General features: G+C 46.3%; 15 protein-coding genes across 15 annotated transcripts; 5 read left to right on the plus strand and 10 right to left on the minus strand. All coding sequences in view use genetic code 12, as the record gives it.

Annotated features, from left to right (window-relative positions):
• Positions 1-162: 162 nt before the first annotated feature.
• Positions 163-1,458, plus strand: CXQ87_003479 (uncharacterized protein; the record flags this gene model as incomplete). The annotated part of the gene is made up of 1 exon (XM_025481955.1): positions 163-1,458. The coding sequence occupies one exon, from the start codon at positions 163-165 to the stop codon at positions 1,456-1,458; it is 1,296 nt and encodes a 431-aa protein (XP_025336573.1).
• Positions 1,459-1,834: 376 nt separating this feature from the next.
• CXQ87_003480 (uncharacterized protein) lies at positions 1,835-5,173 on the plus strand (the record flags this gene model as incomplete). The annotated part of the gene is made up of 2 exons (XM_025481956.1): positions 1,835-4,733; positions 4,929-5,173. 2 exons carry the CDS (start codon positions 1,835-1,837, stop codon positions 5,171-5,173), a joined length of 3,144 nt encoding a protein of 1,047 aa, XP_025336574.1.
• A 141-nt stretch (positions 5,174-5,314) lies between these two features.
• CYT2 (cytochrome c1 heme lyase) lies at positions 5,315-6,067 on the minus strand (the record flags this gene model as incomplete). Its single annotated transcript, XM_025481957.1, has 1 exon — positions 5,315-6,067. The coding sequence occupies one exon, from the start codon at positions 6,065-6,067 to the stop codon at positions 5,315-5,317; it is 753 nt and encodes a 250-aa protein (XP_025336575.1).
• Positions 6,068-6,339: 272 nt separating this feature from the next.
• On the minus strand, positions 6,340-7,335 carry ERV29 (Erv29p; the record flags this gene model as incomplete). Its single annotated transcript, XM_025481958.1, has 1 exon — positions 6,340-7,335. One exon carries the CDS (start codon positions 7,333-7,335, stop codon positions 6,340-6,342), a length of 996 nt encoding a protein of 331 aa, XP_025336576.1.
• Positions 7,336-9,027: 1,692 nt separating this feature from the next.
• Positions 9,028-10,713, plus strand: CXQ87_003483 (uncharacterized protein; the record flags this gene model as incomplete). The annotated part of the gene is made up of 1 exon (XM_025481959.1): positions 9,028-10,713. One exon carries the CDS (start codon positions 9,028-9,030, stop codon positions 10,711-10,713), a length of 1,686 nt encoding a protein of 561 aa, XP_025336577.1.
• Positions 10,714-11,043: 330 nt separating this feature from the next.
• On the minus strand, positions 11,044-11,778 carry CXQ87_003484 (exosome non-catalytic core subunit; the record flags this gene model as incomplete). The annotated part of the gene is made up of 1 exon (XM_025481960.1): positions 11,044-11,778. The coding sequence occupies one exon, from the start codon at positions 11,776-11,778 to the stop codon at positions 11,044-11,046; it is 735 nt and encodes a 244-aa protein (XP_025336578.1).
• Positions 11,779-11,895: 117 nt separating this feature from the next.
• On the minus strand, positions 11,896-13,158 carry CXQ87_003485 (glycosylphosphatidylinositol-alpha 1,4 mannosyltransferase I; the record flags this gene model as incomplete). Its single annotated transcript, XM_025481961.1, has 1 exon — positions 11,896-13,158. One exon carries the CDS (start codon positions 13,156-13,158, stop codon positions 11,896-11,898), a length of 1,263 nt encoding a protein of 420 aa, XP_025336579.1.
• Positions 13,159-13,228: 70 nt separating this feature from the next.
• Positions 13,229-13,747, plus strand: CXQ87_003486 (uncharacterized protein; the record flags this gene model as incomplete). Its single annotated transcript, XM_025481962.1, has 1 exon — positions 13,229-13,747. One exon carries the CDS (start codon positions 13,229-13,231, stop codon positions 13,745-13,747), a length of 519 nt encoding a protein of 172 aa, XP_025336580.1.
• A 37-nt stretch (positions 13,748-13,784) lies between these two features.
• CXQ87_003487 (uncharacterized protein) lies at positions 13,785-14,660 on the minus strand (the record flags this gene model as incomplete). Its single annotated transcript, XM_025481963.1, has 1 exon — positions 13,785-14,660. The coding sequence occupies one exon, from the start codon at positions 14,658-14,660 to the stop codon at positions 13,785-13,787; it is 876 nt and encodes a 291-aa protein (XP_025336581.1).
• Positions 14,661-15,099: 439 nt separating this feature from the next.
• Positions 15,100-16,560, minus strand: CXQ87_003488 (uncharacterized protein; the record flags this gene model as incomplete). The annotated part of the gene is made up of 1 exon (XM_025481964.1): positions 15,100-16,560. The coding sequence occupies one exon, from the start codon at positions 16,558-16,560 to the stop codon at positions 15,100-15,102; it is 1,461 nt and encodes a 486-aa protein (XP_025336582.1).
• A 733-nt stretch (positions 16,561-17,293) lies between these two features.
• TFG1 (transcription factor IIF subunit) lies at positions 17,294-19,009 on the plus strand (the record flags this gene model as incomplete). Its single annotated transcript, XM_025481965.1, has 1 exon — positions 17,294-19,009. One exon carries the CDS (start codon positions 17,294-17,296, stop codon positions 19,007-19,009), a length of 1,716 nt encoding a protein of 571 aa, XP_025336583.1.
• Positions 19,010-19,066: 57 nt separating this feature from the next.
• Positions 19,067-20,158, minus strand: HGH1 (Hgh1p; the record flags this gene model as incomplete). The annotated part of the gene is made up of 1 exon (XM_025481966.1): positions 19,067-20,158. The coding sequence occupies one exon, from the start codon at positions 20,156-20,158 to the stop codon at positions 19,067-19,069; it is 1,092 nt and encodes a 363-aa protein (XP_025336584.1).
• Positions 20,159-20,252: 94 nt separating this feature from the next.
• CXQ87_003491 (uncharacterized protein) lies at positions 20,253-22,031 on the minus strand (the record flags this gene model as incomplete). The annotated part of the gene is made up of 1 exon (XM_025481967.1): positions 20,253-22,031. The coding sequence occupies one exon, from the start codon at positions 22,029-22,031 to the stop codon at positions 20,253-20,255; it is 1,779 nt and encodes a 592-aa protein (XP_025336585.1).
• A 114-nt stretch (positions 22,032-22,145) lies between these two features.
• On the minus strand, positions 22,146-22,868 carry CXQ87_003492 (uncharacterized protein; the record flags this gene model as incomplete). Its single annotated transcript, XM_025481968.1, has 1 exon — positions 22,146-22,868. The coding sequence occupies one exon, from the start codon at positions 22,866-22,868 to the stop codon at positions 22,146-22,148; it is 723 nt and encodes a 240-aa protein (XP_025336586.1).
• A 467-nt stretch (positions 22,869-23,335) lies between these two features.
• Positions 23,336-25,177, minus strand: CXQ87_003493 (uncharacterized protein; the record flags this gene model as incomplete). Its single annotated transcript, XM_025481969.1, has 1 exon — positions 23,336-25,177. One exon carries the CDS (start codon positions 25,175-25,177, stop codon positions 23,336-23,338), a length of 1,842 nt encoding a protein of 613 aa, XP_025336587.1.
• Between the last annotated feature and the right edge of the window lie 24 nt (positions 25,178-25,201).

Here is a 25,201-nt window from a genome sequence, read left to right on the forward strand (position 1 = left end):
GCTGAAAGTGCTTGCGTTTTCCACAAACTTCGTCATCTGGGGCACGACATAGCCTCTGCCTTCAGACGCATGTCCCGCAGATGCTCTGCGTGCTAAAAGTCGTGCTAAAAGTCTATAATACATGATCCCGCCGGACCCCAATTTTCTTCACCTTCCTCACCTATGAAGCGATTTACAAACCTCTCCGTCGAGGATACCATCGATGACAATGACCTGTTGATATCCAGACCGGCTTCTTCGGCTCGTCCGGGACTAGGGACCATTCCTTCTCAGGATCACCTCAGTCTATATGACTATGCCCGAGTCGGTTCGCAGCAACATTTGTCGCTAGATCAGCATCTGACGATATCTAAGGTGTCTCTAGATTCACATACGGAATATGAGCCAATTGTGCAGCCTGCTGTTCAGCAAGGCCAGTATATGGCGCATAATGCTCAAAAGGAGGACGACAAACGGTATGTTCGAGGATCCCAGGTCAGCTTGGCCATTTCCGTGATTTCGGCTTTGCTTGTCGTGGGCCTCGAGGGTTTCATGTATGGCGTCATCAATGTTCACCGGACGGAGTTCCCATCGGACGCTCGGTACATGGAGATGTCCATTTTCCTTGCACTTTTCATCTTCGCTGGTTTCTACCAGGTGTTGGTGACAGTGATTGCCCAGCATACGAAGAATATGTTGCTTTTCTCGCTCTTGTGCTTGTTCTACGCTACCATGGTCATCTACACTGGCATCCAGTACAAGGAAGTGTCAGCCAACTTGAACTTGGTGAGCTCTTCTGCATGGCGAGCTGCGGCCAGGGGCACTAATATCGCCGCTATCGGCGTCTTAGCGGTAACTTTTGTGTTGCAGCTGTTCATGATCTACTTTGTGCTCAACAGGTCTGTCCAGTGGTTCAAGTTCAAGAAGATCGGCGCCTCCATCGCCATCAAGCGCATGTACACGGTGTTTCAGATCCACCGGAGTCTTTTAATTTTCGACTTGTTCTTCTTCTTGGGCTTCACCGTGCAGTTCATCGTGGTGATGGTGTCTGACAAGACTTCCAAGGAATTCATTCTCACCTGTTGCATGCTCCCGCTTACGCTAGTGGTGATATTCCTTGCTGATTTTGCTGCAACACGAGAGCTACTTTGGCTCAGTTTATTCACTCTTTGCTGTCTCTGTGGCGGAGTAGTCTACGTGCTTTTCAAGACGATCCGTTTGTTCACAAAATACACCTCAGCCTACGACGTGGCCTTGGAGCCAGGCTCCTACTTTCCCGGGCGAACCTCCATGGTCACTTTCGCCGTCATCACCCTCGTTTTTCTTTTTGTCACTATCGCTTTTGAGGCTTGGCTGGTGTGGAACTACAACAACGGGTTGCTTCTGTCCGTAAACACATACTACAGCAAGCTCCCACTTTCTGGTTCCAGAACCACGGAGCACGAGAAAACGGACGCTGAATCCATCCTTATCGACTAACGACGTACGAATTAATGATACCCTTGAACCTCTGTAGGTCTCTATGCGAACTTCTGTGAGCCGATCACCAACACTATGAATCACCTCACTGTGCACTAAATTGAAAAGTCCATCAATTCCAAATCCTATTGTATCGTCACTTTCAATTTTTTTTATTTTTTGTCCTCATACCTCCGTATCGGGCGCCACAGATCAAAACGTTACATTGTTTGCTGGTTCCTGCAGCATTCTCAAGCACATCAATAACGCTCCACCCTACCCGGTCTTCATACTCAATCCCCAACTACACCTTTCTTTCCAGCCCAATTCACGCCTCAATTTTGGAAGCTTTTAAAAAGCATCTTATCACAATTCTCCAATAACCAGGCCCAGCCTCATGCTCATACCTCCTTCCACGGTCCAGGGTGACCGTCTGCTGGAGTACCTGGACTTCCTAAGGCTTCAGGCCACAGCAGCTCGTGACAAGGAGTTTACTAGCAACCACACCAAGGACTGGTACCATGGAATGCCCGCACCGTACACTCTAGTGAAGTATGCTCCGTTCGAGCAGTTCAACAAGGCCCACTTTGGACAAGCCATGAACTCAGAGGTGTACTTGAGCCCTCATGTCCAGTTGGAAGAGGTGGCGCTACCGCATTCAGATACGAGATCCAGCTCTGTCAGCCAGCTGCTGAAGCGATCGGATGATAAGCTGGACTACGCCGAGAACTTCAAGCGTGACTGGGATGCCTCGTCCTTCTCTGGATACTTCCAGCTTCCCAACTTCTCCTACTCCACGCTGCAGCCCCGCAAAGACTCAGCGGAAGGAACAGGCCAATTCTGCTACCAGACCCACTTTGACGTGGAGAACCTCACGGTGATGTTTGGTGGCTTAGTGGTCGACGCCAGACAGAGCTTGAAGTGCCTAGGAATCCCTCGTCTGACTGACTTGTCTCGAATTTCCGTCTACTTCCCCTATGACTTGCCTCCTCACATCAACAAGCACGTTCTCATGTCCCCCTGTGTCACGCAGAACACCGACATGATATTGTTTGATGCCATGAAGGGCACTGTTCAGGCTAACCCCATCAAACTTTACTCTGAGAATCACCCGGGCAATATCTGTGCTATGGAGGGCACAATGATCGCTGATTCATACGTATTTTACAGTGGTGGCTTCCATGTCGATGTGGACAAGGTGGAGTACAAGGAGGAGATCAACAGATGGATCGTTCACAAGTCCATCAGGCTCAACGAGTATGGCTTTATTCTCGACGTGAGAACAAAGCAGTTTACGCAGATAAAGATAAAGTCAAACTCAGAGGTGCATTACAATGGCTGCATAGGCAATGCCTTGGTATCCAACCGGTTGGAGAAAGCTTCGATGCATTCCAGCAAACTAGTGCTGCCTGATCTCCCCGCTTCATACAACAGTCAAGACACCACACCGTTGGCGGAAGAAATTCTCACGCCCACAAGCCCAGTTCGAGCTAGAACACCAGTGCAAACTCCAGGGACCACAACTCTCAAGGAACCCAGGCCCTCCAAGGGCCAACCGTCGTACCAGCTGGTGCCAGAATCAACAAAAAGCTCAACCATAAGCAGAGCACGGTCTTCGGCGCCTACAACATCCAGACAAATCTCGCGCCAGAACACAGACCAACTGACGAAATCATCAAGCAAGACTTCTGGCAGAATAAATGAAAGCCGTGCTCCAGTTAGCGCCATTTCCCCCACAAACTCTGCTTCCGAAAGCTCTCTGAAAATGACTTCTATGCTCATGAAGTCAGCACGCATATTCCACAGAAATCACCACAATCACGCATTTAGCCAGGGCCAAAGCTCTCAGAGCCTGAGCGTTAGCTCGGGTCAAACACAGACTCACAATTTGGCAAGTCTAAGGGGTGGCAGCCCTAGTCCAAACCCAGTGCCTCAAAGCTCTTATGCTAATCAGGTCAAGCAACACAGGGCGTCTGGTACATCTACGCCATCTACTTCCCCAGCAAGACACATGACCCAATCTCCGCCTCATAATCTATCATCACTCACGACTGAGTCCATTGATACTGTGAGTGATGAAGGTTCACTACTGAGTGGCGCCTCCAGTAATGTGGACAAAGTTAAGATCGATTCTACTACGTTCACAGGCGAGAAACCGAAAGCTGTCGAACGAACGTTAAGCCCGGATGACTCGACCTCTTTGGGCTCTGGTCTGACTGGGGAAGGCTTGTTCGCAGCGAAAGATTCAGCTATCGAATCAGGTGTGCTTTCTGTGACGGTATTTTTGTTCGGTGGTTTTGTCAAGTACGTTGACGAGAATGAAAGGACCGCTTTTAGAGCGACTAATGATCTTTTGAGACTCGAGCTTATTATTGAAGACGGCCAAGCAGGAAAGTTCCACAAGGAAGCCCTTATCTTCGATGCCGCAGACCGCAACGAAAATACCATGTGGCCGACAAGGCGTGGCTTCTTCGCCTACGTGTTGGTTAATGTGGACTCCGCCAACGAGGCTTGCTCAAACCAGACCCTATCCCAGGACCTTGATGCCGATGAGGCCCCCAAGTCTCGCACCGAGGGAAATCAGGAAGTTCTCTCGACCAGCGAAACGTCAACGAGATCAAGCACACAATCAACTGATAACTTCTTGAGCAGGCGAGGTTTAATGATTCAAGGAGGTGTGGATGAAAATAATCGTGTTTGCAGCGATATTTACATATTCAACTTCAACAAATCCCAGTGGCACAGACAGCAGAGCTATGCTTACGACTACTACAACGAGCCAAAACAACCATTCGAAGATGAGCAATGTGACAAGCTCACTTTGGAAGCAGCATCGAACGATGCTCCATTGGTGGAGGCCGAGCTTCGTGCCTGTCATCACCATGCACTTCTTTACGAGCAAGACAACAGAGAATATGTTCTCTTCGTTGGTGGCTTTGTGAACGATTACCTCAGGCATTTTGACCCTGAGCCATACGTTAGTGACCGCTACGATGTCTCTAGACTCGCAAGATTCTCCCTCACAACGACAAATCCGAACTTACTAAGGATACCAGCATTGAATCTTCGAACACAAACATGGATATTCATGAGATTCTTTTTTGATTTACGAGAAAACATATCGGGCAAAACCATGGACCTACTCATGGGAAATCCCTACTTCCGCAACTCCAGAATGGTATTCTACGGCGGAGGGTGCTCGATCCTAGGAAAACAAATTACCTTATGCCATGGCATGGTGGACTTTGTGTCAGAAAAAGCAGAGTACTTTGACAGATATAAAGACCAACTCAAGAGTGATGTGATTATGTCAGGCTGCCACTGTCATCTATCATATCCAAGTATGTGATCTTGGCTGCGAACACTACTTCGTGCACCATAGGGATCCGTACACCAGGTCTCACTGTCGAGTAGATTCGAAAATTTTGCAGGCGCAACTATACTATTGACGATATAACACATAATGTTCGGACTCACCGGTGCTCCACAAGTGTCTTCCCAACAGAAAATCCAGGCTGCCGAGTCCGAGTTGGACATGGTCACAGGCATGTTCAACTCTCTCGTGGAGCAGTGTCACACCAAGTGTATCAACAAGTCATACGCCGAGGGCGACCTTAACAAGCAGGAGTCTCTCTGCTTAGACAGATGTGTCTCGAAGTACTTTGAGACCAACGTCCAGGTTGGCGAGAACATGCAAAAATTGGGCCAGTCCGGTCAGTTCATGGGAAGAAGATAGACTTTGCTGATGACATCTGTACATACTATTTAAATAAAGCAGTTACGAAACATAGTGATGATCTTTGAGAAACACCACAAGCACTTCGATGTAACTATCCAAAAATGCCATTATTATTCCTATTTACAAGAAGGTCATTCCTCATGCCCAACCGAGGGCCCTTCCGATCCTCAACTTGAAGCCCTCCCAAGAGTTGATCTTGGGCCTCACATCAACGAAAACACCACCCTTCTCTCCTTCGCTGTAGAAATCAAGGACATACGGCACCTCAACTCCACATCTATCGACAGTCCAATCATGTCTGTCGAAGGGCTTCTCTTGGCCAAACAACGAAGATTTGATCCATGCACGAGGGGTCAACTTCTTCAGGTCGCCTTTGAAGCTGGTTAAAGAAATGCCACCACACTTCTGGTTGCTTGTCTCTAAATTGTATCTCTCCCAGTTGAGAATATGTCTCCATGCGAGTTCATTAACATGGTTATGGATAGGAACAACAGTCAGCATATCGTTCGCCTCTGGATTCCACTTCTTTCTCTTCATGGCCTCAAAGAACTGCTTCTGAGAAGGGTATATCCAGTTTGTCCTGGTATCAGTTCTTGGAATGGAGCTGATCTCTCTTTCTAGAGGTAGAGTGGAGTTGGCTTCGAGCTTTGGCTCTTCCTTGAGTTTGTCGGAAGAGCATCCGTCAACTTCTATCGCTTCTGGGGCTCCTTTAGTCGAAACTGCCACACTTTCCATCCATCTTGCTCTAGCCGAATGATCCACAGGACACGCCTCAGCAGCACCTGTAGCTTCCTGAGCTTGAGCCGCTTCTTTATGAGGATTACCTCCCATTTTCTGTATCCACGTGCTTCGTTGAGAGTGGTCAACAGGGCATTTTGACTCGTCTGCCATGGTATTGGTCTTTATTCTGCAAGGTTATAAAATGAGACAATCAGTAGCGATGCAACCATATTGGTGCACGGAGGTATCGCTGCAAGCTAGCCTATCGAGAACCACGTATTGTAACAGTACGGGAACTAACAGTCTAAAGACAAGTTTTATGTAGTTTTTATTTACCTTTGATACCGTCTTTGAAAGTTCGGCACAGGTGGTACAATGATGATTATCAGACCCAATTGCTGACAACCGCACTGTGGGTGTTTTGCACGTTCTGAAAAGAGAACTTAGTAAATCTTTTTCTTCTCGTCAATGGACAACTCACCGGCGCCAGCGTTGACAATGATTAAAAGACCTCCAACAATGGACAAGGTCTGGAAAAATTCGTACTTCAAGAAATCACGGTTGGCATTCATCGAGGAGTATCTCCAGAACTGGTTGACAAAGACGTTATAAGTGAAGAGAAGAACAGTCATCACTCCAGCGGCAATCTTGGTCTTGTAACCAACAACAATGGATGCGCAAGCAACAAGTCCCACAAGGATGATCAACACTCTAGCAAAGGACCAGTTTGCGGAAAAGACGAATCCCAAGAACAAAAAGATCAACAACAATCTGCCTGCCAACAAAAAGTACTTCTTCTCGTCCTTGTTGTTAAGCATTGGCAAGCCCGGCATGCTCAAGGACCTCTTATCCCTAACTAGGGAATCAGAGAAGGCCAAGATCAAGCCACCCACGACAGATAAGTTTCTCAACAAGAACTGGCTGTCGCTGATCAAACCGTAAAAGTAACCCTGGAAAACAACCACTCCGGTAAGTACGCAGGTAGCATACATTGAATGTCTTCTGAAGACCAAGAGCGTTGAAGCAGCCAACATCAAGATGATGTTCAAGAAAAGGAACAGAACAGTGAGCCACTTCCAGAACTTTCTGTAGACATGCAAATAATAGACCTGCTCGGACCATTGGAAGAAGATTCTCACGGCGTCCTCATAGAACGTGGCGACAATGAAAAGACGCCCTATGGCTGGGATGTAGCCCTTGTAAGGGCTCAAGATCTTGTCGTAAAAGTCTTCGACCTTTTTAAGGAACTCCTCGGCTTTGGCCAAAGGAGACTGCTGGGAGGGCACTGGGCCAATGTTGACCGATTGTCTTCCGCCGGAGGACTGGAATTGATTTCCTTGAAACTGATTTGGCTGGAACTGGCCATGACTAAACTGGTTGGGCTGGAATTGACCAGCGTTGAACTGGTTGTTGAACTGATTTTGCCCTCTGTATGACATTGGGGTATGAAGACGTTGGTGATTCGAGAAAGGCCACCTAGTGATTCAGGACACAATGCAAGTTTCTGTATGGAGCAGCCGCCTATATGGAGATGAACAGGCAAACCTTGAGTGAGAGTTTGGAGAACAAGCGCAACTTGCAGCGGAACCCAGACTTTTTTCGATGTGGGAAGTTCGATTACGTGGAGAGAAATCACAACCGGTATGATTCGAAAGTCACCCACAATGCAGGTGTACGGCTTTGAAAAAACTACCGTGTTACTATACGCCCAGGTCGTGCGAAAGCAGGTCCAGACAGATTGCCATGTTTATGTGCGCACCGTAATTGGAATCCTGGCCGGTGAATAATGAAAAGCGGGGTGCCGAGGCAAATTGTGAAAGGATTTGAGTTAGGGTCAATTTGGGGGAAGTTTGGGAGAGAGGTTGTGATTTTGGCTGTCTTTTTTCAGTAGGAGCTGGAAGTGTTTCATATTTGCCGTTGGCTACCAAAAGTGACACATGCCAAGCACATGACAGCGGCTCGCTCGTTCGTAGTAAGTATAATTGGGGACGGCAAGGTCCGAGTGGAAATTTGGTCTTGAGTTTGTTTGGCCTGGTGGGCGTAAAGTGCTAGGATTTTGAATCGTAGAATATTTTTCTTTCCACTTCTTCAGCGGTGTGTTGGTAATTTTGCAAGGTTGCGACAATTTTGCAACCATTTCGTGGGATGTCCTGGCACTTTAGTCCAACTTGGCACGCAGTCTATTTAGAAGAACATAAAAGAAGAAAAGTTTGAGTATGCATCTTTGCATTAAATCAGATAAACCTTACAAAACGAAAGAGCAGTTAGGGTATCCTTGAATAAAGGCCCAGGCTACACTGAAGAGGCGCACGACACTTCTTGGAGGAAGAGCAAAAATACCATCACTGCAACATTTCATGACATCATTGAGCTCAGTGACTCACAAATATTATTTCGTTAAAGGCGTTCGCTTCCTCAAGTTGACGTTAGAGTCATGTATAGAGAATTGGATTTTCCTACAAATGGTCGAGATAAAGAATTGAGAGAATCCAAACTCTAGTCAATGTTTTCTGAATCAGTGGGCTTCATGACTTTCAAAAGAACTCCTTGAACTTCTGAACAATGCAATAAGCTTCGAGTTCTCTGCCTTCGTCGCTACTCGCTTACACACATGGGCCCAATAATAAAAATGCCTCAAATCATGAAGACAAAAAAAATATCAGACCTAATCAGACCTCTCGAAGTTTCTATAATCTTCTTTCATGACTTCAATGGCTGGCGTGAAATAATATTTTTCAAAAGAGGTAGACGCAAGATAAGATAAGCGTCTCGTATGACGTTTTCGCAGCCAACATGGAAGGTCCAACTGTAGCACACAAATAATACGCCAAGGGCATGACTCAATTGCAGAAAATATCAAAGATGTCACGTCCTCATAATTGCAAGAGGTAACTACAGTCAATTTGGAGCAGTTTCATGACGTTTTTGGTCATCCATTACCTTCACAGGAGTGACACAAGCCAACCGTTTGAACATAAATAGAGGCGGTTCCCGCCGCTTTTTGTTTACTTCTTCATCTACTTGACCACCACAGTTCTGAACAAAAAGTTTGGAACATTTAAGCTTAACAGTCTTCGACATCAACAAGCAACAACTAGCAACAACAAGCAACAACAAGCGCAACAACTACAATGTGTATCGAAAAGTGTATCAGCATTTGCGGAGTTCTGTTCCCCAAGGACTTCAGAGATGCAATTTTTGAAAAGAATGGCTCCGTTTGGGTCGATCACGAAACCGCAGTGATTGACCTTCCCTGGGATGCAGCGGAGTTCGATTACTTCAACTACCTCAGGGAAAAGTGTACCTGGGATCCTCCTTTTGTGCACCAGACCCAGGATTTCTATGAGTACAGATTACTGCAATTCAAGCGCTATAACTGGAAGAAGGCTCAGAAGGAAAGGCTTGTGAAGATCCGTGTGAAGAGAGCCAAGCCGCAGGCTCCTGAGCCCAAGCCAGTCATTCTGGAGACCGTTGAACCGGTTCCAGAAGTTTCTGAGAAGAAGCCAATTCCTGAAGCCTCCGTGGCTTCCACCGATGTGGGTACTTTGAAGGCCTCGACCAGGGCCATTGAAGTTACTGAATGCCCACCACAAACCACTTCCCCCAAGAAGGTTTCAAACAACGACAAGGTCTCTGTGTCTTCTCCCACAGAAAAGCCTTACCCTATTATTTCCCAGAGTTTCCTTGCCGAGACTCTGAAGACCGTTTCAGTTTCCACAAACGCGAAGGAAGCTGGAACCAAGGATTCCGGGTGCCCTCCACCTTCCCAAACCCGGGTTTCCAAGGCTGCGAAGCAAGAGGAAAAGGCTGCCAGAAGGGCTGCTAAGCAGGCAGAAAAAGCCAAGAAGCAGGCCGAGCAGCAGACCAAGAAACAGGCAGAAAAGGCTGCAATGGAAGCCGAACAGGCTGCAATCGAAGCTGCAAGGGAAGCTGAACAAAAGCTTGCAGCAGAAGCCGCAAAGCAAGCAGAGCAGGCTGCAAAGGAAGCAGAGCAGAAGCAGGCGGAACAGGCTGCCAAGGAAGCGGAAGAAGCTGCAAAGGAGAAGTTGAGATTATCCAAGTCCCGCTTGCCTCCAACACCAAAGCAGTTTAGACGTCGTTACTGGAACGTCAAGCAGCTCGAGGTCCGCAACCACTACTTGCCAAACTACAGCGACCAATTCTCGACCATGCTTATCCAGGTGGATGACGATGAGTCTGACCGCTTGGAGCAGGACGATGGAGAGGATGTCTTCGAGTTCCTGGTGAACGTCGAGGTTTTGGAGCCCGTTCGCAAGAATCCAGAACCTAAGCACGATGTCCCAGAGCCGGAGCCTGTTCCAGTGCCTGAACAGCCTGAACAGCCTGAAGAGAAGTTTTTGGTGCCTGAAACCGAGGTGCCAGAACCTGAAACCATGGTTTTGGAACTTGAGTCCAAGGTGCCTAAGCCTACAATCAATTCGCTGAAGCCCAAGAACACCAATGTCTATTGGCTTGGCGACTTCCCACTCTTCATGCTGACGTTGGCCCCAAAGCAGTATGTCACCTACCTTCCTGGAGACTTTTTCAAGGCTCGGGAGCTTTTCTACCCAAAGGAGACTGAATCCTTTTTGCCTGGTGACTTTGCTGGCTTCAAGGCCCTCACCAAGAATCAGTCGGAATACTTCCCCTCCGACTTTTTCTCTTTGTGGAATGAAACACTTCCACACAAGACAAGGCCTGTCAGAACCTCGAGGCCTGTCTGGGGTTACACCATCACCAATACCAGGAGACATTCTTACGGTTTTGAGTTGGTGTTACCCAAGCTAATGAAGCTTATGTTTGCTCCATTGTGCTGAATGGTCCATTTGTTCATGGATCATGATATTAATATTAAAAAAAATAAAAAAAAAGAAAAAAAAAAAAGTTGAAAAAATAGAAAAAAAAAAAAAAAAATTTTAAGGCTATCGTAGACATTGAAGTTATTCTATTCGTTTACTTTCTATGCATGCTTGTCATCCTCTTGTTTTCAAAAGATAGGCTTAGAGCGTAGTAGGGAGTTTACAGCTATCGTGTAAAGAGTTCCATAACTCTTCTGGACTTTCGAAACTGTACCAATGCCACGAGAGTTTTGTTTCAAAGCGTGATACCAGAGAAGAGCCAACTGCTCTCTGAATCACATCGTGAATTTAACCTTGTAGCTTTGCTGATCTTTTGTTTCCATGCCTCCTGACCTCTTCATCAAGCAACTCCCTGACCTTGTGACTACCGGCAATGGCTATGCCTAGCACGGACTCCAAATGATCCAATGGCATCTTATCTTCCAAGAGTAACATGGCCAACTTTTCACTCTTTCCAACAACACCGACAGTCAAATTGCTGACATCTCCCTCTTCCAATGTATTGAGGTCTAGAAGTGGGGTTTGGTCATGAAGGCCAACAGTAACGGCCGATACGTAGTCATAGATGGAAATACCAGCATCTATAAGAGCCAAAGTGATGGCGTTGGTAATGGTGGCCAACATGCCACCATCCTGTGCGAGAACTTGAACACTGATTTCTATAAGTGTTTTGGGGTATAGATGCGTTAGAACACTCTTCTCGAAGGTTCTTTCAAGCGTGGTCTTGAGCTCAATAAGGCGCTTTTCGTTCTTGCTTCTCTTCTTCCTCTCCAATGTCGAGAAACTGGCAACATTGATGTTGATATCTAGCGTGGCATTGTCTTGGTCTTGCTGGGCCCTCGTACGTGGCTCCATTGGACCTTTAACAATACACATGACTTTGGTGTTGCCGTGCTCGACGTATGATGATCCATCAGAGGAGTGTGGATGCGTATTTATCTGACACTCGAAACGGCGCAACTCATTCCACCTTCTTCCATCAATCCGAAGCCCTTCGGGAGAATATAATTCCATGCGAGACATTGATGCTAGTGTTGATTATTCTTAGGCTTGAGATTTCTCCAACTCATCTCAGTCGCTGATAGAACTGGCGTATCTCGCACGTGAGTACAATCACGTGTACGATTTTGCAACCATTCATTACGCCAAAGCGATGAATTCACCTATGAGCCAGCAATTAACAAGGAAAAAAATGGACGATGAGAAGAGAAGCTCGGTGAATGTGCTCTCGCCGAGGAACTCCAATTTGTATGCGAAAAAAAGCCACATACCTTGAGATGCAATCCAAAGAAGAAGCATGAGACTTCCCTTTCTTGCATTCAGCTTAGAAAGCAATTGGGAGGTGGCCAAATAGCTTGGTAGGAAGATAAGGAACCAGATGAAATACTGCGATGTCATGACTTTGTTGAAAGTGACAAATGTAAGGGTTTGGATGAAGAAACATGCCGTGAGATTTCTCCTTGCCAAAACGAGTGGAATAACCAACCCTGAAAGGATGATCTGAGGAGCAAAAGCTGCCTTTTCAATGCTCTGGAGAGCAATAGTGAGAAGGTTCTCCGAGTCGAGGTTTTGAGGCAAATAGTCTTGAGCAGACTTGAGGTAGAGTGCCAAGTTGTATAGTGAGAAGTTGTGTCTGTGATCCAACCGGGTCAAGTGATAAAGGTATGAGTGGTAGAGAAACTCATAGCCATAGAAGTCGTACATGAGGTATGTTGGCACGGCGAACGATGCCAATGTTGCAACAAGATACGTCAAGTTGGTGGTATTAACCCACCCGAGGAAGGGAACGTTCTGCCATGCTTTGATCAACAGAGGTTTCTTTGACGCGAGAAACAACATTATCGATGGCAAATAAATGATTGGGTATATCTTGAAGTGGATAGACAATCCTAGGAAAAGGGCAGACATGATATACTGGTCTCTGAACAAATTGGCAACGGCGAGCATAATAAAACAGGAAAGGACGCTTTCTGAAGACCCTCTCGTGCTAATTGTGATGACCATGGGATTGAGAAGCCAAATGGCCGAGAGGATCGTGGTTTTGTTTCTTTGGAAGAAGGTGTCTTTTGTGCTGGAACCTGGAGTCTCTTTCTTGAGAACCTCTGTGATAAGGGCACCTGTGATGATGTCACACAACATGAAAACAGCTTTGCCGTAATGGGCCCAATTTCCACCGAATGTCACTGGAAGAAGAATCCAAGCAAGCATTGGCGTATATCTATAAGTCTCTCGTTGGTAGGGCGACTTGTCATCTGCCACATACTTAGCAGCGTCTGAAAACACGACATAGTCAATGTCTGTGTACCTCACGGCCATGTACTTGTCTTGGAAGAGGCCAAACAAGAAAAATCCAATTCTCAAAAGAACACCCAAAATGAAGAGCTGCTCTGTGGTGATTTTCATGGTGAGTTTAGGTGGTGATACTTACACTTTCAAGTCGCGCTGCGATTAAGTATTGACTTACTACTTCATAATGGCGGACCCACAAGAAAAAGTGTACATAGAGTTCGACAACTACGACTGGGAGTCTTTCAAAGAATTCCAGGATGGCCTTTCTGAGATTCTCCAGGGCCACCTAGAACAGCTCAAGGAATCTGACCCCACAGTTGACAGAATCCCAGCTCCCCAGAAACAGCAGCTCATTGACCAGGCCAAGTCCTTCTTCTTTTGCTCGCACACTGGCAATATTTTGAACCTTGACGACTACTATGCCTGGAAGAGAAACAATGGCGGTAAAATCACCTATGTGGACGAGTCTGAGTCCCAACCTGAGTCTGCACCTGCCGAAGCGGCAGAAGCACCTTACTCAAACAATTACCAGCACGTTGTTGACCTCATCGTCTCAGGCAAGCCTGTTCCTGGAATCAAGCAAATCCCAGATACAGTTTTGCCGGAACAGAGCTCAAAGTCAGAGGCTCCCATCAGACGCAAGCCATGGGAAACTAACACTGAGGCGCTGGAAGCTACGGTGCTGGAAAACCTCGAGAAGTGAGTCTATAATGAATCTAAATAGGGGAATTGAAGACAGTTTAATGCAAGAACCTCATGACGGCCTCAAAGGCAGCGAGTGCTGCCGCATTGGCAGGGAAAGAACGCAAGATAGATGGGCCGAAACCCCTGGTGAAACCTGCGAGTCCTTTTTCACGGTAAATGTGTTTCACGGCGTCTGTGTAGCGTGGGTACTTCTTGTGCTCTTTCAAAGGACTGTCAGTCATGATGGTTTGCTTGACAACGTCAGCTGGATAGGCAAAAATCCAAAACACTGTTGCAGAGAGACCGCCAGACCAGAAGTTGATCGCTGCTGGCGACATCTTGGTGTTGTCATTGAACCAGTTGGTGATAAGCTCGTACGAGCCCCACCAGAAGATGAAGTTGGTTCTGAACACCATGGTACTGAAAAGACCAGTGTACCATGTCAATGGCGAGATCCTCCAGAGCTTCTTGGCCACATCGAGTGGACCGGTGTAAATTCTTGTTTTAGCATCATATTGGACCTGTAGTCTAGCCTTGAACTGCTCTATTGGTGCAGCTACAAACGAGACCGTCCAGCCACTCCCTAGACCAGCAATTATATGACCCGAAAGCGGTAACTTCTTTTCCTCAGGGTAGAGATTCTCTTTCACAAGTCTGCGATATAGGTGGAGTGATCCAAGCATCACAGAGTCCATAAGGACCCATCCGACCAAGGGAGGCGTGAATCCTTTGTAAAAACCCTTGATACCTTCGCTTTTGAACGTCTGCCAAACACAGTCCATAGGACCCTTGAACCTGCCCTCTGACGTTTGTAGTCTCACTTTGACCGTGTCGAATGGATGCCCGACGGCGTTTTTCGTTACGCCTGAAAACATACCGGCAATAAAGCCTAGGTATTTTGGAGGAGGCGGCTTCTCTTCATGTTCAGTCATGTTTGAAGAGGCAGGTTGTGGTTGACACTTTCACACTTACTCGGTGCATATCGGTGAAAAACTCGCCGGTACCGGCCTCGCGCTGCCGGTAGAGGCTGCAAAACGGAATTAGCGAGAGAGGATGAATATTCAATGGAGTTTTAAGCAGTTGGGAGTCGATTTTATTTCTTGAATTACAGCAGCTGTAAAAAGAAGGTTGAACACTTTTCTTTTTTCTTTTTTACTAGAAACTTGGGCGGCCAGGCGGAGGTCCTTACTACAATGAGTGAGGTACCTCGAGGCCCTAACAACTACATAATTATGAGGCATGCTTTTAACTTTTTTTGTATTTGCAGCTAGTTTCACGGTTCAACTCCCATATTGGGGTCAGTATAAAACAACGCTTGAGGTTATCTCAAACATAACAATTGCATCGCAACGAAGCTTCACCCTAGTTCACTCAAAAGCGAATTAAGGCCGCGTAAAGATCCTCCATCTCTTTAAAGAACCGATCTCGTAGAGGGAGAATTAGCCGGAAAAACTGTTCACAGAAACTGCAGTGGTCAAGAATTGCTCGGTTGAAGGGCCGGAAACCGGGTCGCTGAATGCTGTTTGATTTCCTTCTCAAGCTCTTGAAAGATGGGTGGAGCAAGGCCATCTTCTTGTGATACTCCTCGATCCTCGAGTCAATTGTGCTCAAGACTCGAAGATCGCCACATAGTATGATTCGGCGAGCAGCTATTTGATTGTGGATGGAGTACATTTGGAAAGTCAATGATTCTAGGGTGGCTAGTTGCGCCATTAGAGCTCTTCGTGTGGATGGAGAGCCCTTGAAGTCACCGTTGATTGTGAACTCCTTCATCAATCTTTGACGAAAAATGATGTGGTCCTCGAATTGCTCCTTCATCATCTTCAGGCAACGCATCATCGTCAGACTGTAATTAATGTAGGTTCTGGATATTTCGAGAAGCCTTTGGTTCACCTTGCCGTTTAGGGTATCAAGCTCGGACTTTAAATCGGCTACAAGAGCATCGATTCGGTTTCTTTGAGTCGTTTTGTTGCAACTCTCTGTTTGGGACATCTCCTGCTCGACATAAGACATTATTTGATCGATCTTGAGGAAGAGCTTTTTCCTTGGGGTTCCATAAAAGACAGCCAGCCTAATTCTTCTTGGACGTAAACCAGACAGCTTCTGCCGTAATATCGAGCTTGAGCTGAGCTTCTGCTGTTCCTCGACAAACTTTTCGAGGTTTTTGAAACTATCTGGCTCGGGTGGTAGGTTGTCGAATACCTTCAATTCCTCTTGAAGCCCGTCAAAAGGAGGTATGGAGCTTGGGGGTTGGTTCGAATAAGTTGGAATTACTGGCTTCATTCCACAGGACCTTTCGGTCAGGAAGCTCTTGCGAGTTTGGAATAACAGTTTCTCAAATTGTAGTGCCTCCTTGGTTGGACTTTTTGTTGGATCTTTTGGGGAAGTTTTTGGGCGAGGTGCTCGACCAGAATCCTGTTTGGCAAAGCTTCTGGGCTTCTTGGTGCTAGTTTTAAACCCTCTACAAGGCATGGGCGCATCTGCAAAGGCAAACATCTTGCGCTTAAGCTTGTCGGTGAGCAACTTGATTTCGGCTCTAGGGTGTCTGAAAAGCTCTTTGATATGGTACTTTAACCCATATTTGATATCCAATCGCTCTTCGTCCGCAAATGGTGGCATCAATTGAGTTGCATCAATGACAGCTCGACTACCTCTCTTCATGGAGGCCTTCAAGGAATGATCCCTTTTCAAGTTTTCTTGAAGACGGCCAATGATCTTGGCATGATCATAGCCTTTAATGTGTGGTTGGAGAAGATCTTTTGTGGTGTGGGAAATTCTGGCAGTTTGACTCTGAAGAGGCTGGTAAGCCTTGGTGTGATTCAAATTCGTCATGATAATAAAATTAGTGTACTGATATTCTGAGGGCGGAAAAGGAGGTGAATTAAATAATCGAAGCAGTCGGACGTCATTATTTTGATGTAGATGACGTATTTGATATCGTCATGCTTTGGTCAACCAAGGAAGGTAAGTATAGGGAAGTATACAGAAAACTTTCGTCACGTTCAACCCAAGAAGGAAAGTACATGATGACAGAAGAGGGAATCAGAAAGAAGTAAGCTACAGACAGAAACTAACTCGAAATTTTTATGTCTATCTTTGACTATTTCATGTATTATGTCTTTGCAAAATACTGTTCTACCGAGAATTGTGGAAGGAAGAGAAAAAAGAAGAGCAATAGAAGAATTGGACAAATGGTAGTTCAATACTCAAGCCGGCAGACCTGAAGCTATATTTTTCGAAATAATTTGTTGGACTACAGGAGTTACTATGTCCCTGTTGTCATAGACCTGCGATGCGATTAGAATTTCGCAGCCATTCATTCCACTCAGTACTAACCTCACAAACTTCCAGTAAGCTTCTTTGAAACACCAATTAGGAAAGCCTCGTTGATTCATTTTTGTGGAGGTTATCTCCCGTTTGTAAAACCCAAAATCCATCGAACTGATCGGCTCTAAAGGTAAAAACCAATGTCCCTACAGCCGTTACCACAGTGTAGTGTATAAAGTGTGCGAGCACTATAATCGTATTATCAACTGTACCTTAATCAGCATCTTCTTCGAGGGATATGAGTCAATCACCGGTGAAGAGAGAGCCAGGCGTCAAAAAGGAGAATCAGTCTCCCCAAATGCTGCCTGCTCCAAGGCCTGCTGCTGGAGGCGACTGGAATATGATTCCTTTGAAGGCTTGCACTCAGAATGATTTGCAAGACACAAGGAACCATATCATGAAGTTCCAGACGAAACAGGACGTTGACATCATGAAAAACTTCACAAAGCCTGTCAGACTACACAGAAAAGACCCCAGGAATATCCAGTTCCAGCTCACGCGAGAAGAGATTGATCGTCGAAAGAAAGAAGGCAAGGAACAAGGGGTGGACTTGTTACAAGACCCAGAGGAGATTGTCTTGGATGAAAACGGAGAACCAACTGCTACCAAGATGGACATGTCTCAGGTGGCCCCAGATGGCGGTGCCCGTAAACATCGCCGGAACATGTTTAAAAGAAAGACAAAGCAGGTTCACATGATGGACGAACAGAAAAGAAAGCTCCGCTATGAAGAATACTATCCCTGGGTCATCGAGGACTACGACGGAAAGAATGTTTTCGTGGGTAATTACGAAGGCGGTCTGACCGATAGTACTCATGTTCTTTTCGTCTTTGATAAAGATGGCTTCAAGATGGTTCCAGCTGAAAAGGTTTACAGATTCACGCCTAGAAACAAGTACGCAACCTTGACCTTAGAAGAGGCCGAAGCCAAAATGGAGAAGAACCAATCTGCTCCTCGTTGGCTCATGAAGCACATGGATGAGGGTGAAAGCTCCGATCGTAGATTCAAGCGCAATGGTGCCAGCAATCAGTTTGGGTCGCCAGTAAACCCATCTGCTAGAAGTGCCTCTGCGAATTCGCGTATGCGTACGGTCCAGGGTGGCTCATCCCTTAATGATCGTGATTCAGATCATGATGAGTTGGATTTCGACGAGGAATTCGCAGACGACGAAGAGGCTCCTATCATGGACGGTGCCGAGGAAGACAACAAGTTGTCCGAGAAGAAAATGAAGAAGGATATGTTGAAGGCAGCTCATTTGGGAGGCCAGCTGGATGTGGACGATAGCGACGATGAGATAAATGACCTCTTTGAGGTTGAAAAGTCAAGAAAGGTTGACAAGGAAGGTAAGAAGCTAAAGAAGGTGCTACATAAGACTGAGGGTGGTGTTTATGACAGTGACGACAATGAGATTCAAAACCCATATGTGTCTCAATCGGATTTGGAGAGCGAGGAAGAATCAGAGCCGGAAGTCACAGTCAAACAAGAACCTAACGACGGGTTGTCCGATCAAGCCATTAACAGGCCTCGTACAATGTATGTTACGAGCATCAACGATGGCTTTGTCGTGATTCGTGCCTCCAAGCAATTCTTGCAAGGATTCCAACCCGGTGAATGGAACCCTCACATTCGCAAACGTGCTCGTTCTGTTGAGTCCCATAGTGCCTCGAAGAAACAGCGCAGGGAAGACTCCCCCACTGCCAAGAGTGCTAGTGCCCTGCCAGTACCAGAGGCTCCTGGAGGAACCAACTTGGAGGACCCAGGTACTAACGGCGAGTTGGTAACCACCAGAGAGGTGTTAGACATTGTGAGGAAACAACCTTTGGCAACCAAGGAGCTCTTGTTGAAATTGAAACACAGAATAAGCATGCATAAAGACAACAAACTTCGGATCATCAGCATTGTCAAAACTAATCTCAAATTGGTGGATGGACAGCTTCGCCTTAAAGAAGAATAAGAGTGAGATAAATTTGCGCTCTTTGTATAGCATTTAATGATACACCCGACTATTTACCTAAGCGATCTCCACGATCTTATCGTCATCCTCATCACTTTCCACATCCATGTCGTCCTCTGCCTTTGCAGCCGCTTCGTCTCTCATCAAAAGCTGCACCAATCTGTCACAAAGATCAGCAATGGCCTCTGAATTGACTGCTTTGTGAAGCTCTCTAATCAATGGGTAGACAGCCTTCTCTCTGAGATGCTCTCTCAATTCCTTTGTGGTACACAATAGAAGCAACGACTCGAGATGTGTGCAAATAATGGACTCCTCAGGGTCTCTCTTCTTGTCTGGAGGCAAAAACTGAAGCTCTTCTGGGAGGTCGAAAATCTCATCCTCACTTATCTCCTCGGGACCAGCAATTGGTAACAAGAGGTATGGCAATAAGTTGATGTTCTCATCCTTCACCAAAGGCTCGTGCTTCTCGACATCGAAAAGAGAGTTCTTGATAGTGGAAGCAACACCCTCACGCCTGACCTTGGAGTCGTATTTTTCAGTGAAGACAAGAAGTTTGGAAATGGGCACAACGCCGTCGTAGGCCTGTTCAGTAACAAAGTAGTCTCTTCCTTTTCTAAAACGGGAAATATCAGCAAAGAAGTAGGCGAGATAGTCAAAGTCGGCATACTTGTTCAAGCTGCGGTCTGCACCTTTGACAAAGCAGTCCATCAAACAGTCCATGGCGTTGGCAGAAGCGAACACCTTCTTGGCTTCTTCACTTCTGGTAACCGTGATGTCGAATATCTTTGTAATGGAGTCGTTCTTGGCCAAGTTCGCGAGGAGAATACACATCAAGTCGGTAGCTGTATTCGAAAGTCTAGTGATTTCTGACACCAAGAAGCTGACGTAGTCGACGTCATCGACGATAAGCTTTCTCATTGCCTCGTCATCACAAAGGTTCGCCAAGATCGTGACTGACTGACTAACCGTGGTTTTACCCGAGTCTTTGGAAAGCTTCTTAAGGTCTGTGATAGCAGTGTAGTTATCATAGGCAAAGACCTTTTGCTGTGGTCCAGTGGAGTAGCCCACCAAGTTGTCCAAAGCAATCTGGACAACAGCTGGTTGAGGAGAATGTAAGAAGCCAACAAGCTCTTCCAATTCACTTGGCATGATATGTAATTACGATGCTGAGAAAGTAAAAGGTGGATATATATTACGGTGCGCTTCGATAGCGATGAGCATCGCACTATACACTAAAACCACACTACTGCGCAAGCTGATCAACAACTTGCAAGTAGTTGTAGTAGAAAGCAATAATCAGAAGATGTCCGTCGAAATTGGTCTTTTCGTCGACCGAGTGGATGTTCAGGTGTGGGTTTGGAAGACCGGGTGCGTATCTGAAGATGTTGCGGGTCAAGTCCCAGTACCACTTGGTGTCGGTGTTTCCAGTCATAAGAGATGGGGCGAAAACAAATTCCTTGGATTCACCAGCGAAAACGACATCCTCGTAGAAGTGACGAAGGGAACCGCCAAACAAGTTCCAGATTTCGTCTTGAGTAGGTGTCACAGGAGCTGGTTCCAAGCTCTGTCTAAGAGTGTAGTTGAAGTAGCCGTGCTCGGTTGGCTCGTAGACTGTCTGACCTTCAAAGATCAATCCCAACTCGTGCTTCTCGGCAATCAGTTTAATCTGTCCCAAGACCTTCTCAGACGTCGATTTGACCAGCTCTTCGACGGCAATTCTGTGGTTCACCAAGGCAGAAGCATGCTCAGGCAAAGCATTCGACTTAACACCGCCGGAGATGATGTCAATGGCCTGAGAGGTGGTCACAAGGAACTTCTGGGAGACTTGGTCCCTGAGGTACTTCAAAAGAGCCTCATTTGCCTTGGTATCGAAATGGGCTTTCAAAATGTTCTTACGCAAGTCATTGTCAATCAAAGGAGAGTGTTCTGCCAAACACTGCAATTGGTTCAAGACAGGGTTAGCGTTGGTGATGACACTCTCGAACTCAGCATCCTCAATGTCACTAAGAAGCTTAGCCAAAATTCCGATAGAAGTGTGCTTAGGTGGCACAGACGAGTGACCTCCTGGGGTGTACAATTCGATGAAGGAATCAACGTAACCTTTCTCGCCTGTGGCAGGCAAAATCACATTGAGACCCTCCATTTCTTGGAATCCCGATGAACCCTCATCAATAATTTGAAGCATCGAGTCAGGGCCGTACTTGCCCACCAAGTGCTCGAAGATCTTCTGAGCTCCAGAACCACCAGCTTCTTCGTCATATCCGAAGGCCAAAATGATCGTTCTTTCAGGCGAGAACTTTTCCTCAGAAAGCAAAAGCTCGACAGTTTCAAGCAAGCCAATGAGCAAGTCCTTGCAATCAGACACACCTCTTCCGTACAAGAACTTACCATCGTAGCCTCCAGTGAAGGGTGGGAAAGTCCATTGGTCCAAAGTCTCCTTCTGAACAGGCACGACATCGTAGTGGGCAGTCAAAAGCAATGGCTTCTTGTTTTCGTCCTTACCCTTCCAAGTGTAAACCAAGCCAAAATCGTTCACCTTATCAAGGCTCAATTGCTCGTGAACCTTTGGGAACGTCTTCTTCAAGTACTTCTGGAAGTCCTGGAAGTATTTCCAACTTGGCTCGATCTTCAACAACTCGTCAACGGAGTCGGCCTCCTCTGGACGAGTCATTTCATCATACATCTCAGTAGGGTACTTCACGGCACCGAGTAACTTCTCAATCGACTGATTGCGGAATTTGGCATCATGAAGAATACGGTCCACGGTATCGCTCTCGTAGACAAAGTCCGAGAATTTCACCTTTTCCACAATTGGACAGAGCGAGTCAGGATTCTTTCCATCGTCGCCAGAGAACCTTTGGAAGGTATCTCCGAGGTACCCTTGGGTGTTCAAAATTCCGCTCAATACGTAACAAGAAAGACCGACTAAAATGAGGCTCAATGACCACACAGCTTTGCAATTGCGCTTCTTTGGGGCCACATTGCCATTGCCATAAATTGGAAGCTCTTTCTCGGAACCCATTGCTTACGAGTAAGGAAAAAGAAAGTAACTTTGTCTTATCAATTGCCAGGAATTAGGTGCGGATTTCATACATTTGACAGGCTAGATACATTCGGTATAGACAGTACGCATAATCTAAAATTGAGCAAACCACTGGACCTGATCGGAGATGGTCTTGGTCATAGCATATTTGACCACTGGGTCCTTGATATCACCCCTAACAGCGTAGCCATGCACAACACCAGAGAACAAATCAAGCTGGTATCTAGCCTTGATCTTGGCCAAAGCCTCCTCGGTTTGGTGTCTCAACTCCACAGGGAAAATAGGGTCGGTCTCGGCAGCAGAAATGAGAAGAGGCTTCTTAATGGCCTCAACCTCCTCAATTGTTACGAAAGAGGGGTGAGCCACAGCTGCGGCAGTGGCATATCCGTCAGATGCAATCTGCTGGATAGCATACTTGGCACCGTAACAGTAACCAATGACACCCAAGAAGGTCTCGGAGCCAATCTGTTCACGCAATGGTTTCAAGAATCCTTCAATGATAGGCTTGGTGACCTCTGGAGAATGCTTCTGCAACCATGGACCAAGGTCACTGTAGGTGGCTGGAACAGGGTCGTTCTCCAAAATGTCAGGAATGTAAACCTTGTAGCCGCCTAACTTAGCCAATTGATCGGCAACCAAAAGAGTGTTGTTAAACTTGTGACCGTGAATGTCAGTCAAGATCACGATCACTCTCTTGGAGTTTTCAGATCCGGTCACGTATGTGTCCAAGCCAAAGACATTTTGGTGGCTACCCAGAGGTGTACCCTCGTGGAAGTTAGACTCGATACAGCAAGCACCTGGAGGATTGGAAGCCATTGTTTGAATGGGATTGATGAATTGGTGATGTAAGCGAAGAAAAAGAATCTAAGATTTATGGAGGAGTACTTATATAACTAGTCTGCGGGAATGTGCGCATGAACTCGGTGCTAAGATACACTCATCGCCGAGCTCAATGTGCGGTCCCTGCAAACTAGGACCGCTCAACGGTTTCTTGCAGCATGTCACATGTCTATGCATTCGGAGAAAGCATGTCAGCCTTCACGAGGGCATGAATCTGTTGGTTAGTTTTTTGTTTTCGTTGTCAATAGTCTGAAAAATACGTACATCTTGAATTGAAGCGTGGATGAATTGTCTGACTTCAAGTGCAAGCCACACTTTGATCATGCTAGAAGTATCTTCGTCTCTCATAATCTCCCTTCCTTCTTTCAGGGCTCCGAGCTTTCTGAGAACGGGCAAAGAGCTGCATAGTTAGTATGTTGGTCATTATATCATTAGGTGTTTTTTCATTGTGCCAAAAATGGCAAGGTGTTCTCCGTAGGGAACCCAAAAACAAAGGCGTATACGAACCTTGCAAATAAATCTAGTCCAGGGTCAAGTTGTCTTCCGATACCCTCCAAAAGTAGAATAGCCACTATGACGGTGATAAAGTCTCCCTCCATTCTGACGTGATGCGAGCGCACCATCCCAAGCACCTGGTCTAAGAGATCGCCAATGCTAATGTTGCCCAAAGCAAACGTTCTTTGTTTCATGCGGTCAACCAACTTCTCGACTTTCAAAGCAAAGATTTCCTTGTTGATGGCAGTTTCCGGTGTCCTTGAACGTTCCACCATCAACTCGCCGGCGAGGTAACCATCGAACTCGGACAATGCTTTGAACAAGTCAATAAAATTGACACGATCAGTGTGATTCAATTCGGTAATGAGACCAACGTCAAGGAAGCAGATCTCTGCATGGTATCCCAGGTCATAGAGTTCTTCAAGCCTCTTCACCCAGGCCTGTCTATCATCGCCCAATGCAAGAAGATCTTCTGTGATCCGATTGGTCTCTTCTTCGTTACTGGTTTTCACAATCTTATACTCCTTCTCGTGGCGGTACAACTTATTTTTGTAGAACCTGATAAGCATGTTACCTGGATGAAGATCGGCATGAACAAAATTGTCCAAGATAAGCATCTGTAAAAATGCATCGAGACCTTTGTCACTGATTTCTTTAGAAAGATTTTTTCCGAAATTCTCCTTGAGGTCAAGCATCTTGCTTAAAGGGATTGCGTCAATGTACTCTTCCACAAGAACATCCCTTGTGCTGAAATTCAAGAAAGGCTTTGGAAAGTGAATGTCCAAACGGTTCTTGAAGTTGTGTCTAAATTTTGCTAGATTGAGGGCTTCGATTCTCAAATCTAATTGTAATCTCATCAATATGGAAAACTGCTCCACTTCGTCAGGAAGAGAGAGCCACTCCATTGTGGGAATAGCGTTGATCACGGAAGCGAAGAAACTCATAATCTTTAAGTCACGGTTGATCTTCACTTCCACATTGGGGTGCAAGACTTTAATGGCAACTTCCTGCTTCTTCGTGATGAAGCTGCTTGGCTCCGTAACAATGACTTTATCGAGGAATTGCTGGTGCTCGTGAGCAGCTGGGTCAAGCGAAAGCTGGACGGTGGTATCATTTTCCTGCTTGGCACGCTGAATTGCCTTGTCTGACAATTTGGCGAGGTAGACTTGCGCAATTGCGCCAACCCCCAATGGCTTCTCTCGGAACTCTTCAAAGATTTCTTCAAATGGCATGTCAAAGCTCTTGCTCAATATCTTCTTGGTCTCAGATAACGAATGAGCCTTTGCGTTGGAGTGGAGGTTGGAGAGCTCCTCGCACATCTCCTTGGGAAAGATATCAGTTCTGGAAGCAGCCCACTGGCCCAATTTGATAAAAGAAGCGCCAGCAGCCTCAGAGGCCCATCTTAAGTATCTGAACCAAAGCTTGGCTCCGCTTCTGACATAAGTGCCTGTCTTTCTGTCTTTCTTTCCAAACCAGCAGATAGGTGATGCGAGAAGCACCGGCATAAATATCGATGTGAGCTCCACAAACCTTATGATGGTTTTCAACGGATCTATAATGTAGTCAATGACGACAAACTGTAGGCGGAAAAACACTCTAGCAATAAATGGTCCCTTCGATGTTCTCTCTCTTCTATAATCATCGAACAAGTCCTGCTCTTCTTTCTGAGAGGCAGCATAAAGACCGTTTTCGAAGGTGTCAGCTGTCTCAATGGGTTTTAGACCATGTATGCTTGTATCGACCGGATACACCTCGTTCAAAATAGGCGACTTCCATACGAGAACCGCCATTGAGGCTGACAATGCAAATGTAAT

The sequence above is a fragment of the Candidozyma duobushaemuli genome, assembly GCF_002926085.2.
Source record: "Candidozyma duobushaemuli strain B09383 chromosome Unknown C_B09383, whole genome shotgun sequence".
Taxonomy (NCBI): domain Eukaryota; kingdom Fungi; phylum Ascomycota; class Pichiomycetes; order Serinales; family Metschnikowiaceae; genus Candidozyma; species Candidozyma duobushaemuli.